The 21,373-nt window shown below is 39.0% G+C and overlaps 3 protein-coding genes across 3 annotated transcripts; 1 reads left to right on the forward strand and 2 right to left on the reverse strand.

Annotated features, from left to right (window-relative positions):
- Nucleotides 1-3,119: 3,119 nt before the first annotated feature.
- Nucleotides 3,120-12,785, reverse strand: LOC134678229 (replication factor C subunit 4). Its single transcript, XM_063536699.1, has 6 exons — nt 12,574-12,785; nt 12,219-12,494; nt 8,079-8,297; nt 6,962-7,121; nt 5,525-5,607; nt 3,120-4,634 (listed from the first exon to the last, which is right to left on the reverse strand). Exons 1-6 carry the CDS (start codon nt 12,678-12,680, stop codon nt 4,427-4,429), a joined length of 1,053 nt encoding a protein of 350 aa, XP_063392769.1. The 5' UTR covers nt 12,681-12,785; the 3' UTR covers nt 3,120-4,426.
- A 289-nt stretch (nt 12,786-13,074) lies between these two features.
- Nucleotides 13,075-17,597, forward strand: LOC134678227 (zinc finger MYND domain-containing protein 10). Its single transcript, XM_063536698.1, has 10 exons — nt 13,075-13,450; nt 13,563-13,671; nt 13,780-13,893; nt 14,156-14,295; nt 14,572-14,694; nt 14,867-15,021; nt 15,173-15,324; nt 16,017-16,175; nt 16,748-16,986; nt 17,457-17,597. The coding sequence occupies exons 1-10, from the start codon at nt 13,347-13,349 to the stop codon at nt 17,524-17,526; spliced, it is 1,365 nt and encodes a 454-aa protein (XP_063392768.1). The 5' UTR covers nt 13,075-13,346; the 3' UTR covers nt 17,527-17,597.
- A 158-nt stretch (nt 17,598-17,755) lies between these two features.
- LOC134679284 (ribonuclease H2 subunit B) lies at nt 17,756-20,830 on the reverse strand. Its single transcript, XM_063538182.1, has 5 exons — nt 20,588-20,830; nt 20,054-20,263; nt 19,734-19,858; nt 19,292-19,466; nt 17,756-18,098 (listed from the first exon to the last, which is right to left on the reverse strand). Exons 1-5 carry the CDS (start codon nt 20,691-20,693, stop codon nt 17,785-17,787), a joined length of 930 nt encoding a protein of 309 aa, XP_063394252.1. The 5' UTR covers nt 20,694-20,830; the 3' UTR covers nt 17,756-17,784.
- Nucleotides 20,831-21,373: the final 543 nt, after the last annotated feature.

A 21,373-nucleotide genomic window follows, 5' to 3' on the forward strand; every position in this document is an offset into this window, starting at 1 on the left:
AATAAGACATTTATTTCTCTTAATAAATTACATTTCACTTACACGAGAAATATCTAACTTAATAATATTTAAACTTATAAACAGTGAGTTACATACCAGTTTGGATAGCATTACGAGTAGGTATTACTAATCAGCATGCAGCAGGCACATCATAAGTTTAAGCCCAGTTTATTAAGTACAGTTTCTCATGTACATTAAATTTCACAACGCAAAGAAAATACCAAGTATACCTACGCGTGTTTGAGTATTTAGGCATTTTTACCGCTAACATGAAGAAGAGTTATTAATTAAAAATTATTGGATTTTGTTAATAATGTATTATGTTTATTCGATTATATATAAATATAACTACAAATTATAGCAAACATCGTTTATTTTTTTATAGGCGTAGTGGCAAAATGACTTTATTAACGACTGAATGCCACGATCCTGTCACAAAATATCCGTGAAATCGAAATTCAAAAAAAGAGCACTTTGCCGGCCTAGGCCTGCAATTTTGTATCACCGCGCCTGAAATGTGACACTTCACTGCCTAACATATTTATCAATATTTCAATGCATGTTTGAGGAAAAACTCCTCGTGTTTTCGCACAAACTCTTCGCTAAATACACAATTTATACAATGAATGAAACATTCACACATAAAAATAGTTTCTAAGTGAACATAGCATGAGTCAATAAATAGAGAAAAAAAAACGTTCGTCTTCCGCAGCATTATAAAAAGTACAGTAAAAACCCAATAGGCTAGAAATAAACAACAGCTTAGCGTTGCGAAGCGTATCTAAAGGTGAATTTTGGGCGGCACGTCGCCGCCGCCAGGTAAGCGCGGCGTTACCTCCGGCGGCGTACCTGCCGATGACGGGTCTTCTTTACAGGATCCTCCGCGCTACAGGATCCCGGCGCACTCTTCTTTCTTCACTCTTTGTAAGACGAATATCGCAACTTCCATTGATGAGTGTGGATCTAGTCATGATGTGGAAAAACATGCACTAAACCTCCACTCATCGAAAGAAATTTACTTCTTCAATAACCGCCGTAATTACGTAGCCGCCGTCGAAGCACTTCACGCACTTTTCGTTAGCGAAGTCACGTAGTATCACCAAACGGAAAGGAAATGAGCCGCAGCACGTTGCTAAGTATTTAACGAGACTTGTGACCCGACCCGCTCCCGGTAAGTGGCTATGACCGCACGCTCCGGTGACTCGATACGAAATAAACGGTCGAGATTTGAAATCTGAGGATCTAGACGCTGCGCGTCCGCCGCGAGTGGGGAAGCGGCGACCGCTGGGGACCAATAGCGTGCGAGCGCGCGCAAACTGGCCCGTGGAGGGGGCGCCCTGCTTCCCGCCACCGCCGCGCCGCCAGCGCGGCACCCGGGCTCCGCCAAGTGCCGCCTGGCCTGATCGATATTATCTTTTCTATACGAACATTATTTTCTATCCTCCATACACTGCCCATAAAATAAACATGAATATAAAACCTTTGTTTCAAACAATAAACCTATTAGATAGGTACTTAGTCTAAATTTCATAGTTGTCAATAATACTTATCGCATAAGATCTCAATTTGGTACACCACCATTGAACGGAAAAATATGGGCACTTGCATAAAACAAAGGAAAACTTCAAGTGACATAATAGGAACTGTATTTATTTTTGAGAAAGATTTGCTTGATGATCCATTTGTTCCACACGATGGTGATTAGTTAGGTATTACAATTACAAGATTTAAACAATACCTAACCATCTAATCTAACACATTTCCGAGAGAACCCGCCATGGACATTGATTACCTGCACCCGCCCGTAAATTAACTAATCTATAGAAGGTGTTATTAACGGACTTATTTTTAAAGTAAAACCTTTAATATTAAACTACCCACTTGTCTCATTTATTAGGAACTTCTACAGATTATTTGCAGTTCTATGCATTAGATTCACATTTTATCACTCAATAACTAAGTAATTACATACCGCAACATCGAAAAATACGTTGTATACATTCCACGGATCCAGAATTAAAAAATATAACTTCATGATATGATACATTCATTAATATACCCACGTGGACTCTGGTCCCCAAGTCATTTATATAAAGTTTGTGATAGATGCTAAGTGTGTTGGCTTTTTCTTTTTCTAGTCTATAATGTTTCCTGTTTGTTCCGGTACAATTTTTGGCAGACAAACCCAATTAGCAGGAGCGAAAAGTGAAAACTATTATATTGAACTACCCACTTCATTTGAAAATAGGAATTTACAGAATGGCGATTCGTAACTCAACTCATCCTGTTACATTAACAAGACCTCAATTACATGAAAAAATAACATTTTACTTCTGTAATAAATATCATAACTCGATAAGTATACCACACTTCACCCTGTACTGTAACGAACTTATTTTAAAGACGCAATTATTTTAAGAAACTACCCGCATTAGGAATGAAGACAATGGATCGTCGTGTCGTGAGATTCAATTATTCAATTTCATAGTACCGGCTTCAGAAAACAGTAATGTCATCAGGTCTTCATTAGCAGTTAAACTTCACCGAGCAGTGCTTTCCAAGAGCAAACGCTGAAGACTAGAAACAACACCCACATCACTATCGGTGAGCTAATATGTATTTGAAGAGTTTTCTCAGATTCTGACGTGATCTGATGAGTATGGAACCAACTGCGAAGTATATTGAAGTCGGTTAACTTTATAACTGAAAATAATTGCAAAGTCAAAATATCCAAAATGATGTATTTATATTGTACGTCGCTGGGGGACAGGGAATGTCTGAATATTTCGCTCGTTATTTAACGCTCAGTACTTTCATAATCTTATTTTCAGGTAGAATAGACCATATTTTAACCAATACATATTATAAACCAATTTTAACTATTTATTACTTTTAGCGGGAGTTCTCACAAAAACCTACTACATATATAGGTCCTAGCTTACCTATTTAAAAATCCTTTCCTTTTAGACATTTGAAGATACACCATACAAGAGTACTAGCCTACTCTTAAGTTGATGGTAATCCTCATTAAATTGATGGACACCCGAGAAACGGCCGAAAAATGATACAAATCATTGCAAAACACGAAATTATTTATTATCAGAAAATACTTAGCACATTATTTGAAAATTACCAATGAATACCTGGGATAACTCGGGGCATCTATACGAAAGTGATGTAGCAAAATATTTTATCGACAAAAAAATATATCGATATTACTGTCAACATCTAAATGTTATTCGACATAAATAAATAAGATTTACTTATTTTTTCCTCATTTTTAAATAAAAAAATAAACAAATTAAAACGTGTAGGTATATGTTTATTTCAAAATAGTTTTCATAATATACAATCACTATTTTTTTCCATATTCGTCAGTATTCATGATTGCCGTCTAGATGAAAATACCCACTTTAAACTGCTAAACCTTTTTATAGTAATCGAGAATGTTCAATGAGCACATGTATGAATTTAATTATATCCACATCTTTTTTATCGGTATCAAATCCCTAGAACTTGCCCCGAGTTATCCCAGGTATGCCAATGAGTCTGACACTAGGCTGGGTCTGTGTTTTTGGGACATATATACATACGTAGACATTACAAAGAGGTCACAAAAAGTAAAACTCACGCATGAAATATTGACATTGAAATCCAATATTTCTCACATAGTCAGACCAAGAAAAATCTGCAGCGGATTTGATAGCCCACGCAGTGCAAGTATTATTTTAAACGCCATCCTTTTATGAAATTATGAGGTATAAATAACACTGGCACTGCGTGGGCTATCAAAATCGCTGCAGACTTTTCGTGACTTAACTGTAGTAAACACTAAACAGACATTCTTAGAGACGATAAACAGGTTGGTGTTTAATTCATGTTGCTTAAAACAAACGATAATAATACATTGATTACATGATACAGAACTGTCATTTGTCACGATTTTGACTCTTCAATTTCGGTGTCTGATAAAGAGGAACAAACATAGAACAATGTAGTACCTACACCAGAATTACATTCTTATAAAGGTTGGTATCATCAGATCAAAAATGTATGTAATTTTGATGACATACATTTTTTACATTGTTACGTGATTTAAGTAGTCATATTTATAATTAAAATATTGATTTAGAGATTAGGATTTTGTGTATATCGCTAATATTAAACTACACTTTTGACTTGTAGAAAAAAGCGAATGATTTAAATAGACTCATAAGTAACGCATGAACAACAGAATATTAAGAACTAGCGCCTTTTGAGCGTCGGCGTATAAAACGGCTAGGTATACGTGTGAATAAGCTTAAAACATTTTAAGCTGAATTCATTCTGACCCGTACGGGTATTACGAGATATACCATAAAAAAATAGTCGAGACGGTTAAGAGATAACAGAGTATGAATGAGTGGAGGCACCGGGCGCATTCGCATCAGGGGTCGTTGTTGGCCATGATGATGACGCAGCCCAGGTCGGTGAGCTGCATGGCCTCGGCGCCGCCGTCCTGCAGCCGGTGCGCGCACCCCGCCAGCTTCTCGCTGATGCGCACCTTCTGCCGGTTGGTCAGGTGCCCGGCGCACACCACCGCCGCTGACGCCTGCTCGAGCAGCTGCGACGCCGAGTACGCTTCCATTAGGAAACTGAAAACATTTACTCTTTTAATATCATCTCCGTGAGCTCGGCGTCGGCGAAAGCTGGCATGATACCGCTCTGGACCGATCAAAGTGGCGTGCTGTCGTGTTGGAGGCCAAGACTAATTTTGGGTCACCGCGCCAACCAAGTAAGTAATATCATGTCAGCTGTACACACTCGTCGCTCGATCGAGCTCCGATCCAAACGGAGATGCGCGAGGCGAGACCAGGAAGAACAAGACGAGAAGGTAGCAGCATGTACACACTCGTTATCGGCCTGTCTCTGGGTCTCTCGACAACTATGCACAGAATTAAATATAATCTTTTTTTATATCCAATCTCCCAGTCGCTCTCGATTAAAGTACCTGTATTTAATCACCACAAGCAGCCTACGTCTTACTGAGGATATATCCCACGGGCCCACATGGCGTATTTTCCCACTGGGACGGTTGAGCCCAATGAGCATTAGAGGCTTAACGCACTTCGAATTTCTGATGTTTGTATTCTTCGAAATACTATACTGATAAATATCAAGTTCCTATTCTATTATACCTCAGAATTGGAAGCCACGCTACTGATTATTCTGTGCCCGTACGCCTTACCGCTCAACCACCTGTGCTTTACTAGGTAATTTAGGATAGCAACCAAATCCTTACAATATAATTTTTTTTTGTTTGTTCATCAAATACGTTTTGTCAAATATCTGCCTACGTTTTGGCACACATACAGGTTACAAACTTGATTAAATCATCCACAAGGAGTTTAAATGAAGCGTAAAATTAGTAAGACGATACTTGGCACTAACGGGTGCGGCAGAAGGGAGGGGAGGGGTTACAGTCTGGTCGCTAGTAATTTAATAAATTGAAGTGTGATATGAAGACAAAATGAGGGTTACTTACTTGTCAACAAACTGTTCCAGTTCCCCGTAGTTCTTGATAGCCAGGTACTCGTTGACTAGTTTCTCGGGTACCAAACCCGTCACCTAAAACAAAAGTAAAGTCACGATATTTTACGAAGCGAATACCCATCACACTAATTTGCACATAAAAGCAAATTAACTGCCCTAAACTTAAATCACGGTATAATCTTCCAAATGGAACGATTGGTTAGAATAATTTAACTTCCGTTTAATAACACGTATTAACCAAAAACACGACGCCCTGGCATTTCTAAACAGATTATTGCAAATCTTTTATCGCTACATTATTGCCCTTGAGCCTTAAAACTATTCAAAGTTGAGGTACCTGACGTCTCTTTAATAACATAATCTTAATTTGCTTGAACAATGAACACCTTGTTTTGTTGTGACTTATTAACATCACAACTAAAATATTCTCAGAGGACTGCAAATAAGTTGTAATAACTTAATATTGTATAGAATTCATACAGATTAGACATTGTTATGTGCATGTGTTAATTTCCACAGAAGAAGACTTAAATAGAAATCAGTAGATAAGAACATTTCAATTGTTGAATTCTAGCAATTCCATTATTAAATTGCAACAATAGAATGTCTTTAACTCAATCTAATGACTCGCATAATACTTATAATAGTATGCGTCCTGAGATTTCTAGCTACCTAATGATATGATGGATGACTCACAATCATTAAAAAGACGCAACAACGATTACACCAGACAATTGAATAGTAAAATACTAATATTCAACAAATTAAGTTAAATAAACTTACTCGACTTCTTGGGTACCAAAGGGTAAAAACGGAACCCTATTACTAAAATTGCACTGTCCGCCTGTATGTCTGTCACCAGGCTGTATCTCATGAACAGTGATAGCTAGACAGTTGAAATTTTGACAAGTGACGTAGTTCTGTTGCCTCTATAACAACAAATACTAAAAACAGAATAAAATAAATATTTAAGTGACACGATCATCCAGTGTGCAGGTTCCGGCAAAGAGCCGATTTATTCGAATTTTGCTGTTCGGTTTTGGCACTACAAACTGGATGACATTGTCCAGTTTCAGACCAGGATCCAGTTTAATTACATTGATACGGGTAATGGAACTGTTCTCATTTGCTTCCTGCATACTGTCTTTTACTGGGTGTGGTGCGGGGAGCCAGGGACGTTATCTACCGCAAAAAAACAGGATCCAAACTAATGAGTGTGATCACGAATGATTTTTGCAGGATTCAGTAAAATCTCGCTCCCGCTGAGCAGCCGTCTCCTTACTAAATAATAAGGCTAAATATGGATGTTGTCGTATTATATGACGGCACCGCTATCCTAATAGGAAACCAGAGCATAAGAAAGGGCCTCCTCCCCCTGAAACTTTCTAGCGAGATATGTCAACTGATGGTCAGTGATTGGTGTGCGTACCTCGACGAGCCCCTCGGCCGTGACCTCCCCGAGCAGGCGTTGGCAGCACTGCAGCGCGGTGAGCGCGCGGCGCAGGTCGCCCTCGCACGTGCCCACTGCCTGCTCCAGCACCGACCCGTCCCCGATCTCCACGCCCTCCGACGAGCAGATCTCGCGCAGCCTGGCACAACACATACACACATTAAGTCTAATCAGACTAGCCAGATTATTTGTTTCAGTTATACCGGGAAATTCAATAAACTTATGTAAATTCGAATTCAATTTAAGGGGCTATTCATAAATGACATCAAGTCAAATTGGGGAGGGGGGGCCTGCACATCGGATGATGGAAGCATGACGTAGGAGGAAACGGGGTTATTTGAAGCATGGTTTTTTAGGGGGGGGGGGGAGTCAAAAATAGATGACGTAATTTATAAACAGGAAGTATACAGCGTGGCCAAAAAATAAGTACATTCCCGTTGCCAGGGAGGTTTTGGGATTATACTGAACAACTTTTTCTATGGGTCCATGCCCGAAATCGCGAGAAAAAAAACTTGGCTGTTTCATACATTTTGGCTGGTCCAGTTTCTATGGGAGGGTAAATTTAGACTTCAATTGCATAATAAAATACAAGCTGATACTTAGTGATATGTAGTATTAGCTTGTATTTTATTATGGAAACCAGCCCTGGTGACTATTAAAGAACATTGGCTCTTCCTTTCAGAAGATAACAATTGAATTGTCAATCGTTTTTGGAGAATTGGGATCAATCATTATAGTAGGTATACACAAACACAGTCAGCGTCACAAATCTTGTCCAGCCTGTCTTGGTTCAAATTTGTAAAGAAGCAGTTGCTATAAAATTATAAATCAATCCCATACAGACCACCGTCAGACCCTCAGGGCCAACCTACATTAGCGTCTCCCGAGCGACGGCGTCCAGTCAACTATAGCTGTGTGCTCGACGCAACGCTAGCGCAACTGCGCAGTGACGCCATTTCACATAACGCCTGACTAGACGCCGATGCTCAAAAGACGCGTGTAGGGAGGCCGTAATGTAGAAAGAAATAAAGAACACAAGTTTCAAATAAATAATTTGGGTAAGTATACTCTAACAATGTCAACTATATATAACTACCTCATTATAACATTTTCTCTCGCCAGGGGCTTAAATCTGAACTTGGAGCAGCGACTCGTGATCGGTGGAATGATGCGAGACACGTAGTTGCAGATCAGGCAGAAGCGTGTAGTGCGCGTCTCGCGCTCCATGGTGCGGCGGAGCGCCGCCTGCGCCGCCGTGGTCATGGAGTCCGCTTCATCCAGTATCACCAGCTTGTATGGAGGGCACGCCCTTCCACTGGAAAATCAAGACAAAAATGTGTCACTTAGGCCCACTTGCACCATTCCACTAATCCGGGGTTAATCGGTTAAACCGTTAACCTAGTGTCAAATTGTACTGGTAACCATGGTAATTCCATTTTTTTACCGGTTAACCTCGGGTTAGCGAATGGTGCAAGTGGCCCTTAATGTTACTTGGATGCCGACGAAGAAGCGTGGGCGCGGCAGGCCCAGGCAGGAATGTCAGGACCACTTTGACGCCGTCCTTAACAACTGGCCAGAAGAAACATTAAATAGGGAATCATGGAGAACCAGGGGGGAGGCCTTTGCCCAGCAGTGGGACAAATAAATAGGCTAAGAAAAAAAAAGTTACTTTATAAATGATCAAAATACTAAAGTGATCCCACAAGCGCTCTATGGACAAAGCTTTGTATGGAGCACTAAAAATGATGAGATATAGTCACCAAACAAACAAACTGGATCTTACACAGATTTCAAAACAGAAGTTGTCACTGCTGTGAACATTAACTCCATGTTATCTTATTGTCACTCTTTAACCCTTTTCTTGGCAATATATTATAAGACACCATAGATACATACGAGGGTCGCACTGAAAGATTCGGGAATGGGACACTTAGAAATAACATAATAGAAAGAGGCATATAATTTATAAAAATGTAACTCTTTATAAAACTTTTAAGGTATATTTCATTTGGTTGTCATTTGTATTTAAGAATTACTGGCAATTTGAAAATTGTATGTCGAACATTATTTGAATTTTTGGCAAAGTGATTTTTCCGTTCAAATTTTTAAACGGTTTTCAATATGCCCTCAGCGAACAAATAAAAGTTACAATGGGCTTCTGTTATTTTTTTATGAACTAGAGTTCATCGTACGCTCGTTTGCGGTTAAAATTAAATATGAAAGTCACTTTCATTTTATCCCATAGATGATCTTAAAGAAGCATGTCATTCCAAAGCGACGTCAAAAATTAAAATCGCATTTGTGCTGTTAATTAAAAAGACTGCCAAAAAAGTTGCATATCGGCAGATTTCGACATTCCTAAATATTCATATGACAACAGTAAAAAAATATTATATATATATATATGTATGTAAAAAAACTTCAATTCCGTTGGCTACTCCACGAATTTCATACAAAACCACTAAGGCTCCAAAATCGCCATACAAAAAGGACTTTGGGATTATGAGCCGTGTGCATTACAGAATGATTACTTTCAAAAGAAAATTTATATGCGTGGTCAGTTTGAGATTAAGTATGCATTAAAATAAAGATTGACTGTCTAGATGCGACAGTATTCTCTATTCCCGACATTTTCAGTGCAACCCTCGTATTTGAGTAATAACTTATTATTGACTGAAGTATTGTAGAGCCAATAGTAATATTGTTTACTTTTGCTTGAAGTGTAGTCGAATATGAGATTGATTATTCCTCACATATATAGGTACTAGAAACAATGATTTAAATGACTGTGGATAGTGGATACCTCCTTACACCCCTGAAATGTAATATTTCAAAGAATACTTGACGGACCGGTCTGGCCTAGTGGGTAGTGATCCTGCCTGTTAAGCCGATGGCCCTGGGATTGAATCTGGGTAAGGGCAATTATTTGTGTGATGAACACAGATATTTGTTCCCAAGTCATGGGTGTATTCTATGTATTTAAGTATTTTGTATGTATATTTTGTCTAAGACGTAATATTCTTGTCTTGTCTTGTCTTGTAATATTTGACGACCGGTCTGGCCTAGTGTGTAGTGACCCTGCCTGTTAAGCCGATGGCCCTGGGATTGAATCTGGGTAAGGGCAATTATTTGTGTGATGGACACAGATATTTGTTCCCAAGTCATGGGTGTATTCTATGTATTTAAGTATTTTGTATGTATATTTTGTCTAAGACGTAATATACTTTATTTTAATCAATTAAATTGTCAAATCACAAAATAGTAGGGTCAGTAAGGTCATTTAGCATGCACTTTAGTCTCAGGCGATGCCGCTTGGCATGATTGTTCCTTAGGTCAAACAAAGTTGATCTAGCCCGGTAGACAGGAGATCGTACCATGCAGACCCCCCAAAAAGGGGGGGTGAAAGAGTCGGCTCCCCAGGTCCAATCTATGCTATATTCCTTCCTAGTCTGAGCAACTAGGGCAAGTTATATATCATTTTCGTATAAATTAGGGACGAGGAATTCATTTTTGAAATAATTATTATGCCTTTCCATACAAAAAAATATATTTTTGTACAAAACATGAAAATGTTATGTCATTTTTTGTGACAATTTTGGATGTTACAATCACAGTGTGGCGATTTGCACTAAATAAAAAATTGGACGATGTAGCCCATGTATTCTTTATTCTGGAAAATATCACTTTATAGTAGGCATTCATACATTTTTTTGTAAAAAAAAATAATTTATAGCGCGTGGCGGTAACGATTTCCATACAAATGGAACTATGCCCAAAGTCAAAGATTAAAAATGTTTACTAAAACACTGAATTTGACATTTTAAAAGTTTAAATATTGTTTTAATAATTTTTTCATGCGTTTTTGCCCTTTTTTGGTACAAATTTGATGTTTTTATTTTTCTCCATACAAACTTTCTCCCCTCCCATTTCCCCCCTTAAGGGTAGATATTTTTAAATTTGTTTTTATAACTAACTTATTCCTTTTGTAATTAATCGATGTTCAAACGTTCAGGTTAAAATGTTCGGTAGTTTAGGATCTACATGTGTTTGAGCTAAAGACATTTTATTTCATAATATCCCATACATTATAATATCTAACAAAACTCTGCTTACTTCCAGACATCATACAATCTAAACCCCTGAAGATATAAAGCTGAAATTTTCAACATCAATTAAATGCGACAGGTTTAAGTTTAAAATAAAATAAAATTTTATATAATCAACGCTTAAGGGGGGGAAATGGGGGGGAGAAAGTTTGTGTGGAAGAAAAATAAAAACAACAAATTTGTACCAAAAAAGGGCAAAAACGCATAGAAAAATTATTAAAACATTATATTTAAAGTTTTAAAATGTCAATATCAGTGTTTTAGTAAACATTTTTAATCTTTGATTTTGGACATAGTTCCATTTGTATGGAAATTGTTACCGCCACGCGCTATAAATTATTTTTTTATTACAAAATAATGTATGAATGCCTACTATAAAGTGATATTTTCCAGAATAAAGAATACATGGGCTATATCGTTCAATTTTTTATTTAGTGCAAATCGCCACACTGTGATTGTAACATCCAAAATTGTCACAAAAAATGACATAACATTTTCATGTTTTGTACAAAAATATTTTTTTTTGTATGGAAAGGCATACTAATTATTTCAGAAATGAATTCCTCGTCCCTAATTTATACGAAAATGATATATAACTTGCCCTAGTTGCTAAGACTAGGAAGGAATATAGCATAGATTGGACCTGGGGAGCCGACCCTTCCCCCCCCCCCCCTTCTTGGGGGGTCTGCATGGTACGATCTCCTGGCTACCGGGCCAGATCAACTTTGTTTGACCTAAGGAACAATCGTGCCAAGCGGCATCGCCTGATACTAAAGTGCATGCACTTCCATACATTTGTGTTCCTTACTGACCCTACTAAAATACCTACACAAACGAATACATTTCTACACATCTAAATCTAACCTTATAAAATAACTTACAATTAAATAAAAACTAAATTAAAACTAACACAATATGTCCCCCAGCTCACAACACAAGCCTTACTGGGGCCCATTTCTCAAACGATATTAGTCTAATATTATTTGTGTGTTTTCATGGCGACCCATACGATTTGACAGTTCGTGGACTAATAATATTAGTCTCATATCGTTCGAGAAATGGGCCCCTGGGCTTACTATGGGACTTAGTCAATTTGTGTAATAATGTCCTATATTTTTTTCTATACTTACTCTGGCCTGGTGGCGCTGACTGTGAGTTGTGCAAATGACTTGACTTTGTCACGGATGACCTGTATGCCGCGCTCGTCGGACGCGTTCAGCTCCAACACCCGGTCGCGCGAGATGTCGCCGAACAGCTGGCGCGCCGCCGCCAGGATGGCGCTCGTCTTGCCCGTGCCCGGCGGCCCGTAGAACAACAGGTGCGGCAGGTCACCGCCCGACAAGCATTCTCTCAACACTTGAACTACCTCGCCCTGATCTACGATGTCCTCAATAGTTTTTGGACGGCTGAAGAGATACAAAATTATTAGCATATAGCAAATATCGAACGGGCAGCACATTTTACTGTACATAGAGAAAACATTACTATTTCTCGACCCATGGTGCCGGCGGTTTCTTCTTTGTTGGTTTGGTGCCGGACGGCGTCGGCTTAGCTGAGGCTGATATTTTCCCAGTTTTGAGAAAGGCCTGCATTTTTCTGTCAGATAATTTTAGCAAATTATATTAGAATACTATAGCAAAACAGCATATAATCAAGAAAACGCGGCACTTTACCAGGATTAAGTTCAATCTCTGGCACTGACAGCTGTCAAAATAGTTAAGTACGGTATTATTTGATGTGGCAATACTGTAAGTCAGTTACTAATAAATAAAATTGCACACAGTGCATTATTTTTGCCCATCTTGGGACGTGGCCAAGTGGCGCGAGCTACATGCATGAACGGGATTGCAATATAAAGTTGGTCAAGTAGATCTTGTCAGTAGAAAAAGGCGGCAAATTTGAAAATGCAGGCGCGAAGGGATATCATCTCAAAGAAAATTAGAATTTCGCGCCTTTTTCTACTGACAAGATTTGCTTGACCATCTATATAACCAATATTTGTCAGTAAATTTGAACAAAAAAACAATAATCATCCTTTTCTTTTGGGTGCTATTAATAGTGCAAGACAAAGATAGTATGATTCTCTCTGTCTATGTTTGAAATGAGACAGTCCATTGTCTATGCTTCCGGTGGCGCGTATTTTGAATAATCGAGCAAACGTTGCTATAGTTACTTAGTTTTATCGATCATTAATCATTTTGCTTATCAATCAAATACTTAGCTTATTAATTCAAGTGTAAAAAGTAAAACTTTGAAAGATGGTTGAGAAGGATCCTCAGCTTAGTGCTTTGGAAATAGGCGAACTAGATATGTTCGTCGACAGTATCGAACCATCCCGCATCGATAGCATAGGGAATCAAGTGTAAGTTAATTTAATGCCATAGCGATAATGAAAATAGTACCTATAATAACTTAATAAGCACCCAAGTTTTAATTATTATCACCGTTATGTAAATCCGTTTTGAAACTTTTAGGTGGATCGACTGGCATATCCGACTTCAGAAACTCAACCAGCAAGCAGTGTTAGAAGCAACATCTATGCAAGAAGAACTTACTAAAGAGACTTTGATTTCCTCTGGGAAGGTATACAGAGTTATCTGGATATAATTATATTCAAAATCCCAGTCGTGGACATAAAAATATATTAACAAATTTATAACGTGAGTAACTAACCGACACTTAACATTTCAGCTACCAATTCTAGTTCAAGAAGCGATATGTATCCAAGTATGGCGATATAAAGTTTACCCTCAAATACTGAAACTGGAACCAGCACCCTCGAGTACGTTTGGAATTTACATGGTGGTAAGTTATCACTGCGCTATAGAAACAGGTGGTTCCTGTATAATATTAAAGACTAGCGTCTACCCGTGACTTTTAATCCGCGTAGAAGTACCTACCTACTCTCATCTCATATTTAATTGCAAACCCTATTGCGCTCGGCCCACTTCACCAGATAAAAAGTTCAAGTAAATTTCGGGGTAAAATTGTCCAGCAGGAATCCCCGCAAACTGATACTTACATGATATACATATACATGTGTATTTTGACTCCTTTTCTGGAGCAGCTGTACCACGAAGCAGCGTGCGTTGGGCTCCTAGAGACGGTGCTGTACCACGAGGACGGCGCCCGGTGCCTGAGCGACGTCATCGTCGACCTGCTGGGGTACGCCGTGGAGCAACTCACGGCGTTGCTGGCGCTACTCAAGTAAGACTTAGGCTACGTACGTACGGTGCGTTGAAGACAATTTGATTTAATAAATCATGATCTATATTATGAACACCTCTATGATTGTTACACCTCGTGAGTTTGGATCGTCCGTTATATATATGTTGCAGACTGGCCGCCTTGTTTGTGCTTACCATTTTCCAGAACGAAGTACGAGTAAGAAAACTATAAACGATAAATTGATACTTTTCATTAATGTCTAATGTAATAATTGAATATTTCGACGATCAAGTGGAAAAGTTTTTGACTCCACAGTAAAGGATATTTGAAGCCCCAGAGCGCGAAGGAGCTGGAATGCGAGACTGCACCCGAAGAGCTCGAGCGGCGGCAGCAGGACCTGCAGTTTGACATCAGCATGCGGTGCATCACTATCGTGCGGTCAGTGCCTAAAATACCAAATTATCTAGTAAATCATGTCATCATGTGTATCGACGTATGTATAAACCCATCGGAAACTACTTTGTACGCCTACAGGACTCCCCGCATGTATCTTTGGTATTTAGTACATACATCACACGTCGTGTTTACTCACATAGTGGTTCTTGTACAGATACATAGCAGAACACATGGAGGGAGCCGGAGTAGGCGCCTCCATCGCGACGGGCCTCTACAAGACCAACGACGTGCCCTCAATTTTAGCCCACCTGCTGCAGGAGGCACCGTGGCACAGGACCACTGAGTCTGGCGAGCTTCAGGCATTCAATTGTGACTACTCTATATTTTATTTGAATCCGCTTTGTTAGGAAATTATCTATTTTTTGTTTCCGTTTTTTTTTTTAATTTATTAACATTTATTTAATTAAAAATATTAAGTTTTTTAAATTGGTGTTGAGTTAATAAAAATATGCTTTTTCAGTCGGCCGCTGGGCAAAGCCGTCCGAAGATGAGCGACTGCAAATGCACCGCACCGAGGTGCAGCTCTGGCTGTGCCTGCGCCAGCTCCTACTCGAGCCGCGGCTGGCGCACCAGTATCCCATCGACGAGTGCCGCCGCACCGCCTTCTGCCGGGTAAGACTGAGATAGATGCTGAACGAAGCGGGGGACACTCTGGCTGTGCCTACATCAGCTGTTGCTGGAGCCGCGACAGGGGCGCTAGAACCCCATCGACGAGTGCCGCCGCACCGCCTTCTGCCGGGAGAGACTGAGACAAATGCTGAACGCAGCGGGGGCAGCTCTGGCTGTGCCTTCACCAGACACGCTGACATGGACAGGTGCTGCACACGGAGCCGCGGCTGGCGCATCAGATAGCAGATTGCTTAGCAATATCAAGTGCAAAACCTAGGATTCTAACAAATTTCTAATGTTTTTTTTTTAAAGTATAATAATGTGTTTTTTAGAGATTACAATACCACCATCAGACTATATAGACTATTATATCACCGTTTTTTAATCTTTTCACCTGATGCGACCCCCTAGTACGTATAAATTTTTCACTTATGTATCCGTTTCCGGCCGGGTTACAGCTGGTAGACTCTAACAGCTGTTAGGCAGTTCTACCAGGTAGAGGCTTTCCGACCACCCAGGGGGTTGCGGTCCATAGTTTGAAAAACACTGGAATATATATCATAAGATTTGCTTGATGATATACACTACACCTAAGTTGGGTAGAGGTACCTTTTTAGCTTACATCTACTATACCTATTTGGGAATTCAGAGAACTGAGTAAGTCCATTTATTTATCTTATACTTTCTTCTCCCAGCTACAAGCGCGACTCACTGAAAATATGTTGGACCAAGTGCCGCCGCTGGGCGATCTCAAGCAGTTCCTGTGTCGTCTCTCCGTGGGCGACTACTCGAACATTAACGGCCGCACTAACGTGAAGAATCCGGGCTGCACGCTCATCGAGGTTGTGCCACAGGTATGACCTTAACTCAAATAGGCAAATAGTAATTACCTACTGACCTGACTTCGAGCATAGTTGTTAAGCTAGACGCCATAATTTTTGCTCACAGTTATGCCAGATTCACTTATCTCTTTAATTTTTATAAAAGGTGTTTCGCATGCATCATGATGCGTATGCATGCATACATAGTGCAAATGTCCAGTTGCGGATTTGCAGTCTTTACCGCCCCAGGCCCTGTAGCCGCCCCTTTCTCAGAACCCATTATATTGACAACATATTGAGTTATTTCTTGTTATCTACTACTCTGGACCATAGCTCTCATTTCTACTCGTATTGTTTTTATTGGCCGCGAACAGGCATGTGATCTCGACAAATGTGTCGCTTAACTTCAAACTCGGGTAAATCCATTGGACCCTCTCAGCAAATATCTACCCTATAACGTTTTCTTAATACCAAAATCGCATAATCTGACAGATGGATTTACCCGAGTTTGAAGTTAAGCGACTCAAATTATCATAAATTCTAATGTCACGGTAGGAATTCAGCAGACCTACAGATATACCTATCAATATTGTTATATTATTTAGATAAAAGACTCATACATGCGCCAAGTGCACAAACGCACCAAAACGCTGGCCAAGCAGCAGCTCCGCCTGTTCGACTTGGACGGAAGCGACGAGTCGCGCAAGATGGCCAAGCAACTGCTGGAGTCGTATACTAGCGACGCGGCGCTGGCCCTGGACGGCGGCGGCGCCAAGTGTGCCAAGTGCGGTGAGGCCGCCAGCAAGAAGTGCTCGCGGTGCAAGACCGAGTGGTACTGCGGCCGGTAAATAATATAATACTAGGATACCACCAGTCTGCGGCACAACTAGCACAGGCATTTCTGTACCGCGCAATGCCGTACACTGGTGGAATCCTGCGTTTAGTATACAATTATACATATAGCCTATCAAATACCTATTTGAATCTCGTACACCAAACAAACTAAGGTGCTCACGATAGGCACTTATTTATTTATTTATAGGGTCATTACGCTAGTTTTCGTCCACTTGATGAAATTTCTATAAAAACATACATTGTTGCACAAATATGGACTTAATGTCTAAACAATATATCTACGTAAAAATTATATTTCGCAAGGAGCAAATTAAAAATATTATTTGCTAATGAATGAAATATATTATTTGCTAATGCGTCAAGCGGACGAAAACTAGAGCGTGGACGTAAAACTACCGCAATGACCCAACATTCCCTAGACATCAGATATTTGGTAATAGGTAAACTCTTTTATTCCAGGGAATGTCAGGTGCAACAGTGGCCGAAGCACAAGGAGTTGTGTGATCAATTTGCCAAAATGTGCATGTAGAGAATGAAGTGTTTATCGAAGTTTAACTTATTTAACTGTATATGTATGAACTTTCTTACTTTAATAAAGGGGATACAAATATTATCTATATTTGAATTTTCTTGTATCATGTATCGGCAGCTGACATTTAATTCTACGGGGCAATATTTGTTATGTGAAATAATTGATTTGAGTAACTTTAGTGACCTGTCTTGAGTTACTTTAAACACAATCAAAAAAAAAATTAATTTTGTGATTTTTTTATTCAGTTATTGCAAGCTACTTTTTAGTAAAAAAAGCTGATATGGTTTTAGTACCACTTGCAGCCTTTTGACGAGCTTTTTCTTTAGCAGTTAATGGTTTCTGTTTGGTGACATTATTTGAGAGTGGCGATAGAGCAGTCACTAACTTACTTTCTTCAGTGTTTTCGCATTTTATTCTTTTATTGTCACTTTCTACAACTTCGGATTTTCGCTTTTGTCCCAAAGATTCAATCATGTCAGGTTTAAAATCAAATTTCTTTTCCAATAATTCCACAAGGTCCTCTTCAAGATATTCAGCTATTATGCCAAGAGCATACTTCAAGAAAAAGTCTGAAACATTGACAATTACACAGTATGTTACTATAACCATCAACCTGCAGAAAACTATTATCATTTGAAATCAGCGGACAATGATGCATTTTTAGCATGTTGCATGGGCTTGGAGATGATGGTTTTAAATTATGGATATTGAATAGCATTAATTTGGATTGTATTTGTTATTCAAGTCCAATTTGATTTTGTGATTTAGATTAGTGATTCTTTACACTACTGGTTTATTGTGCTCAATGCTTTGCATTTATAATATCTCATCTTTTTTGGGGAGTGATTAGGGAATGCAATCCCGCATGAGGAACTCAATCCCGGTATTCCGCGGGATTGCCATTTTAAGTCCCGCGGGATCCCGGTATTTGCGGGATCCCGCAAATTAGTATACAATTTTACGAATTAGTACTAAATTTGAAGGTTGAAAACAAAAAGTAAACTAAAATTAGAAATAGTACATTTTGTATTAAAAGAATACGGTATAATGACAGTAATCAAGAATTTAAGAACGTGTGTAAAGGCTTAATTAACGCGATTTCATAAGTCCTGTACCACTCGTGGCACACACAATGTTTTTCATCACACCTGTGAGGAAAAAAGAGGGAAAACGATAAAAAATCTGCCTAATTTCGGACGTACCTACATAACAAAATTCCCTGGGTACAAATTTAAGATTTACGTACCGCGTCGCCTACGTAAAATAACACCTTTTACGAGCAAGTGTGATGAAATAAATAGAAAAATTCGGGCAAAATGCTCTTCTGTGTCATTACCCCTTTCCACCATAGATGCATTTAGGCTCCGTGAAGAATTTTCGCCAGTAGGCACGTGCCCGAGCCTGTGTTCCTTGTAGTAACACGTAAGAACCACGTCGCTCTTCGATCCCGCAAATCCCGCGGGATCCCGCTTAATTTACGAGCGGGATTAATCCCGCAAATTGCATGCGGGATCCCGGTATTTCGGGATCCTGGTATCCCGGTATTGCATTCCCTAGGAGTGATAGTAAAGTTGCCAACAGACGATGGAGCAACATCATATTGGAGCAGTCAAGGTGCTCAAAAATATCTGAGCAAGCACTTTAATCCCTTGACAATAGATGCTAATGCAGATATTTGTGAGCGCCTTGGCCGCTCTGATATATTTGGAGGAGACTGTAATAGCATAAACTGACTGCAATATCTGTTAGGCAAAGTACATACCTTCATCCACGGTATCATCATTGGCAGTACTGGCTACAAATGTAGCAGAGGCAGCACCTGACCGTACATGAATCTTCTTTGCTCTCAATACTTTTGCTAATTTCTTCACCTTAATTTCAAGCCATGTTAAAGTTTTACTTTCATTATACTTATAGGCTTTTAAATCATCAGGTCCCTGTCAACAAACAAAATAAAGATAAATGTATACATAATGGTAATCCATCACTAGTATTTACCATAAATTTATATTGTCATTTATAACCCATTGACTGTGGAACCATTCAACAAAATATTAGTCTGATCCTGGGCCTTAAACCAAGAGGTTCTATTACACTGGGTAGAATTCGTGGATTGATTCATAGGACAGGAAATCTGTTACAAAAAAGGATAAGCCTATGTCATATCAACAAACAAAAGTTGTAATTAAATAAAGAAATATAACCTTTAGATCTGCAATATTGTCAACACCAGTAATAAAGTCGACAAGCTTGCTCAAGCCCTTTTCTGATAGCAAATCTTCAATGGGTATCGCTTTAATCTGGCATTGCTCCTTTATGTGAGGCAAAACTGAAAACAATTATTTTTTTTAGGAAATAATATAGCTGGTGTTAACTTTACTATTAAACTAAACATCAAAAAATATATGTAGGTATATAAAAATGTTTATTTAAATCAACATTATCATTCTTACTTTAGAGCCAATATCATAATTATGAGAAATTCTTCATGGAAAAATATATTGGTATTAAATTTAAATCTTACCTAAAAATACAGGATGTATGGGAGTCAACATAAACATGCTAGCATCAGACTTAACAGTTTGGCCGGTGAACCAGCACCTATGGGGCTCACTAAATGTAACAACTTCATATACTTTTTTGTTATGTTCATCCAAACAATACTTGCTGGGCTTCCTGCTTGCTGGGTTGGGAAGAGTTATGATAACAAAATCGGGATTCTGTAGTAATGAATCTGAAAATACAAGACAAGCTAGCAGATCCAGATACGGTTTACGTCAGTAGCAATTACATAAATATTTCGTCATATCACTATTATGTTATTCATGTTTGTTTGAGTTTCTTCAATTACTAAACAATTCAGTTTTGTTCCCTAAAATGTAATTGTAAGGAGTCCATTACAGTTTTTGTTCAATGGATGTAGTGTTGTGTTGAATGCAGTACCTTACTGTAATGCCATACGATACATAAATTTAATAGTGTTGGCGATCACGACATTTAGAAAACATTTCACAAGTTTCCGATAGATTGCCGTTTTGTTTTTAGATTAGAAGCTTACCTTGTGCTAGGAGTAACCAGGAATTTTCAACACGTTTTTTAGTTGTCTCATTGTTGAAATCATTGGTAGTACTCGACGTGCTGTTTTTCTTCTGAGATCGTGTCATATTGAACGGTCGATTTGAAAACACAAAAAGATTTAACGTCTAGCAAATACGCCCTTAAATTTATTTACTTAATTTACAATCCCAGGCTAAATGCCTAGCTCTTTTGCACCTTCCTTCAGCTTTCCGTTCCCTCTTCCCGCCTATATGCCGCCGACCGCCGATTGAAGTATTGACGCCTTTGACGCGCGCAACCAAAATTACGATTCTGACATTGACATTGCTTTGGAATCCTGTTGTTTGGCCCAAAAAAATAACGGCGATTATAGACGGTGCCAGTCGCCGGACATGTTGATGATCTTGCGCTGGATATATGCGTAGTGTTAACGCGTAACATTAGAATAATTGAAGTTTCGTGTATATTTACATCAACCCCTGTCAATGTCTCTCTCACATAGGTAATCAAGAAGTGTACTTGCTCCTTGGGCAAGATCCATATTCTATTGATCCAGATCAACAAGATATCAACTTATTTATATTCTATTATAGGGGTATCCAGACGGGACTGACGGAATCAGTCGATTTGTTCAGGAAAATAATTAGTCAATCTCATCTAGCGTCTCCGAGTCTAGCGTCCACATGTACACCAATTAAATCACCAATTTGCATTCTACTATGAAAATTGGCATTTTTGCGTCCGCACCTGCTGATGTGATCGGGGAATCAAATTGGTATTTGCGTAC

Source organism: Cydia fagiglandana, chromosome Z (assembly GCF_963556715.1).
Source record: "Cydia fagiglandana chromosome Z, ilCydFagi1.1, whole genome shotgun sequence".
Lineage (NCBI taxonomy): Eukaryota > Metazoa > Arthropoda > Insecta > Lepidoptera > Tortricidae > Cydia > Cydia fagiglandana.

What these genes read in the sequence shown, in the direction of transcription:
- LOC134678229 (XM_063536699.1), bottom strand. Translation starts at nt 12,680, where the DNA reads ATGCAGGCCTTTCTCAAAACTGGGAAAATATCAGCCTCAGCTAAGCCG. An exon ending in GTCAGCGCCACCAGGCCAGA is followed by an intron (nt 8,298 to 12,218) that starts GTAAGTATAGAA and finishes TTGATTTTCCAG; the next exon opens with TGGAAGGGCGTGCCCTCCAT. An exon ending in CGGCCGAGGGGCTCGTCGAG is followed by an intron (nt 5,608 to 6,961) that starts GTACGCACACCA and finishes CTTTTGTTTTAG; the next exon opens with GTGACGGGTTTGGTACCCGA.
- LOC134678227 (XM_063536698.1), top strand. Translation starts at nt 13,347, where the DNA reads ATGGTTGAGAAGGATCCTCAGCTTAGTGCTTTGGAAATAGGCGAACTA. An exon ending in GCCGCACCGCCTTCTGCCGG is followed by an intron (nt 15,325 to 16,016) that starts GTAAGACTGAGA and finishes TTCTTCTCCCAG; the next exon opens with CTACAAGCGCGACTCACTGA. An exon ending in TCATCGAGGTTGTGCCACAG is followed by an intron (nt 16,176 to 16,747) that starts GTATGACCTTAA and finishes TATATTATTTAG; the next exon opens with ATAAAAGACTCATACATGCG.
- LOC134679284 (XM_063538182.1), bottom strand. Translation starts at nt 20,693, where the DNA reads ATGACACGATCTCAGAAGAAAAACAGCACGTCGAGTACTACCAATGAT. An exon ending in CTGGTTACTCCTAGCACAAG is followed by an intron (nt 20,264 to 20,587) that starts GTAAGCTTCTAA and finishes TTGTATTTTCAG; the next exon opens with ATTCATTACTACAGAATCCC. An exon ending in CATACATCCTGTATTTTTAG is followed by an intron (nt 19,859 to 20,053) that starts GTAAGATTTAAA and finishes AATTGTTTTCAG; the next exon opens with TTTTGCCTCACATAAAGGAG.